At 38.7% G+C, this 3916-nt stretch overlaps 1 protein-coding gene across 1 annotated transcript in view; it reads left to right on the forward strand.

Moving 5' to 3' along the window:
• LOC135665238 (zinc finger CCCH domain-containing protein 32-like) overlaps window positions 1-3338 on the forward strand; it is a 3774-nt gene extending 436 nt beyond the window's left edge. Inside the window, exons 2-3 of the mRNA XM_065177155.1 lie at window positions 1323-1433; window positions 1770-3338. Of these exons, the coding sequence (XP_065033227.1) occupies window positions 1323-1433; window positions 1770-3338 (1680 nt within the window). The remainder of the gene's footprint in view (window positions 1-1322; window positions 1434-1769) is intronic.
• The last annotated feature ends 578 nt before the right edge of the window (window positions 3339-3916 follow it).

Here is a 3916-nt window from a genome sequence, read left to right on the forward strand (position 1 = left end):
TAAAGCGATTTCGGCCATGCTATGTTCCTCTGGTCTGTTACATTTTGTCTTTTAGATTGAAGAATAGAACTGAAATGTGCTTTATATTCTCAATTATGAACTATTACTATATGTATGCATATGCCATGCTTATAAAAATGTTTGATATAAATAGTTGTAAATGGGTGTGAAGTTGTAATTAATGATGATGAGATGCATCAACAGACACCTCTTGGTCAAAGAAAGCCTAGTTGTTCATTATTTCTGCTTTTGTTGTCATTTCTTGTTCTATTGCTTGAACTTGCCAAAACAAAAATTCCTAGCTTCTATTTGATCAGTTATATTGAATTATATGTTTTGCATATTTCACAAGATAATTGATCGGTATGCTCCTTCCACTGTTTAGTAGTCCGAGCATTAGATTTGTTTAACTTGTTCTTACTTATTTCAGTTCAGTTTTCATTTGTAATGTATTGATCTTCTGAACCAAACCAAACCAATTCGTGTTAAAAACTGGATAACTTGAATTGAATTTGCAATTTGGTTGGTTCGGTTTGCACACCAGTAGTAATAACTTCCTAAAAGAGGCAAGTGATTAGGGCTTCCTTTTTCATTCAAACACTAGGCCTGTTCTTGTAAGGGGCCTAGAATTATATATTTTATTGATAACACCGAATGCAAATCGAGTTTATTCTAGACATTATTATTCTCATTCAACCACTAATGATATTGGCTCAGAAGAAAAATTCTGGTTTGGTTTTCTGGCTTGCATTTCACAGAACCACATCAAAACCAAGGAAGTTTGAAAAAAGAAAGACTGATCAAACCAAACCAAACCAATCCCTCGAAGAGATGAACCAAATTAATCAAATAGAAACAGTTCAGTGTGGTAACTCGGTTTTAACTAAATACTGCTTGCTTGCTTTAAAATCCTAGAAAATATTTGGATAAATTTTTTTTTGACAAAAATAGCTTAGTAAAATGCTATTATTGTTGAATGAGTTTCCTTAGAATTTGATGTTTTTTTAGTGTGAAAAAGAGTCTCAAAAAACATTGCTAGTTTGGTTTTATTGAAATATTATTTTAAATATAGATGACCTGATAGGATAACTATTTTTTTCTTTTAGCCTAAACCATTATCTCGAAATACTTAAGCTAAGGTTAGCTTATAAAGCCAATCTAAATCTTACATCGATTATTTGTTTCAACTTTGCACACACACACATATATATATATATATATTGCCATGCTATACTTGCACATCTATGGTGTCTGCAAATTTTGTTTTACGCAAATATTTTTTATTATCTTTAAACAATCTATTAAAGCTGTTTCTTATACAGGGAAGTAAATGTGAGTATCGTCACAGCGAGGGTGCCAGGTTTAACCCCAAGGATTGCTTGTACTGGCTAAAGGGAAACTGCTTGAATCCAAGGTGTACTTTCCGTCATCGAGTGAGTCGCTTGTTAATTACTGAATGCACGTTTAGCAGTCCACGTAATTGCATGCGTCATCACAGCTTCTTGTTTGATCGCATTAGAAATTTTGAGCACTTCAGTCATTCTTTCTATAGGCCGATGATGGAAATTACTTTTTCCTTATATTATCTTATGGTGGCAATAATCATGTGAATGTCTCGCTGAATGGTATGCCAATGTTTTCATTCAAGTATTTGAACTAACATAATCATAACCTTTGGCTTGCAGCTTGTTGTGATCTGATATAATTCTAGTTTATTGACGGATGTTTAGTTGGAGACCTAATATTATTATTTTTGAGTGTTTTTGTAGCCACTTGAATCGCTGTTTGGAAATCCCAGGGCCATGGCAGTGCCTGCTGAACCATCATCGTCAACAGCAGTTCAAGTTGCAGATCGTCCACCTCCTAATAATATTAACAGGAATACTACTCCCTGCTATTTTTTCATGAAGGGGAAATGCTTAAAAGGTGATGAATGTCCTTTCAGACATGGAGTTGGTACTCCATTAGACCTTCACAAGGACCAGCAAAGCACTCCTAGTGTAAGTGCTGTCAAAGCTGGCCAGTATCGGTTTCAGTCCATGGAGGAGGCCCTTGAGTATTTTAAGAAGGATAAAGAGCTTAAGGGTGAGTCTTCTCATGATCGTATAGAGGATTCTGATTTCTTCCGAGATGTAGACGAGTGTGCTGCGGCATGGCTTCAACGTGGAAGGACTTTGGATTTTCTAGATCAATGTAATGACCCCCAGTCAGATCATCAACGGGAGAAAGATCAGCACACTGAGAACAGGGAGTCTGAAATGTCCGGGAGCTTACACGGGCGGGAACAGCAAAAGACCTCCTCCGAGTGGACTTTGGACATATCAATGCTCGAGAAAGGAAAATTGAGGGAGGAGAGCTATGATGAGTTAGATGATGAACCAGTTCCAAGATCGGAGACAGATCAGCACAGGGGCTTGCACGGACGGGATGAGAAGCTTTTGGAGGGACCATCAATGCGGACGAAAAGCAAGCCGAGGGAGGAGAGCAATGATGAGTTGGATCCTTGTGATCTCCGCCATCAGTTACCGAGAGTAAGAAGACCAAAAGATTCGGGACGGGTTAGCGATCCTGATGATCGTGGCAGTCATCGATATGTTCATGATGATAGTTCTCATGCTCAGCATTCACAGTGGGATCGCCAGTCTCTCGGAAGGGGAAGATCCAAAAGTATAATATCTCTGCCTACCAAATCTTCACCAGATCGACCTACTGGCTGGCCGTCTGCGATAGACACAGACAGAGAAAGGAAAAGAAGAAGATTATCGCCAGCCATGCTGATGAACGATCAGGAAAGCTGCGCAAGGTTGGATGCGGATTCAAGCTCCGGTGCAAAGAGGACATCTGGTGGACGGACAGCGGGAAAAGATGTTGCTTACCCTTCAGATTTTCCAGGCCCAAAGAGTCTTGCTGAGCTTAGAGGTGCAAAAGCTTCTCAGACCTCCTACGACGAGAAAAGATTAAGTTCCAGCGAAACTGCAGATCATCAGGAATATGGATCCTCCCTCTCTTTCGAAGGCCCACTGCCATTGAGTGTCATTCTCCAGAGGAAAAGAGAGGCTGCACCTGAGAAGAGTGCGATCTCAAGCAATGGGGAAGGAGATAATCAAGGAGATGCAGATGATCATGCTTGGGATCCTGCCGAGGATGGTGGGAATGTCCCTGAAGCATCCAAGGGTACGACGGTTGATGAAGAGGAAGAAGAGGGTAGGATCGCTAAGGAATTACTTGATGGTGCAGATGAAGTGGTTAATTATGAGGAGGCAGCTGAAGGCGAAGATAATGAATACGAGGTGGATGAAGATGACTTTGTCAAGATGGTAGGAGACCTATTGGTCTGAAAACAAGGTTGGCTGCTGCGTCTTACATGTCTACGGAAGACTGTAATGGTGCTGCCGACAGAGGAAGCCTTTACTTATTTCCATATGGGCACTCAATTAGAGAAGCCCAAGATGGGAAATTGGAAGCTTATGGGGCATTTTCTGAAAAATTGACCTGTATGAAGTTAATAGGAAACTGGATTATTTTGTGAACTCGGATTGTATTAGGCTGACAGACAGATTGCTCAATGTTTATTTAGTTTATACCTTTGACTATTCAAGATGGGGGGTAAAATTTCATTGGGGGTCAAATGTTCCCCTTCAATAGTCAAAACATCACTGATGCTCTTCTAAAAGTTGATGAAACTTCATGAGTTTCCCTTCAATTTGAAATTACTGGAGTGTATATTTGAATTTTTCTAGTTTTATATGAAAGTATGATGACTTGGTTGGTTATCATGATAGTGCATATACAATGTTTTTTCATATATTTTGAAAAGGTATATATATATATATATATATATATATATATATATATATATATATATATATATGATTACTAAAATAATATCTCAAGAATGATCCAAGTCTCTTCACTG

The sequence above is a fragment of the Musa acuminata genome, unplaced genomic scaffold (assembly GCF_036884655.1).
Source record: "Musa acuminata AAA Group cultivar baxijiao unplaced genomic scaffold, Cavendish_Baxijiao_AAA HiC_scaffold_963, whole genome shotgun sequence".
NCBI classification, from domain to species: Eukaryota; Viridiplantae; Streptophyta; class Magnoliopsida; order Zingiberales; family Musaceae; genus Musa; species Musa acuminata.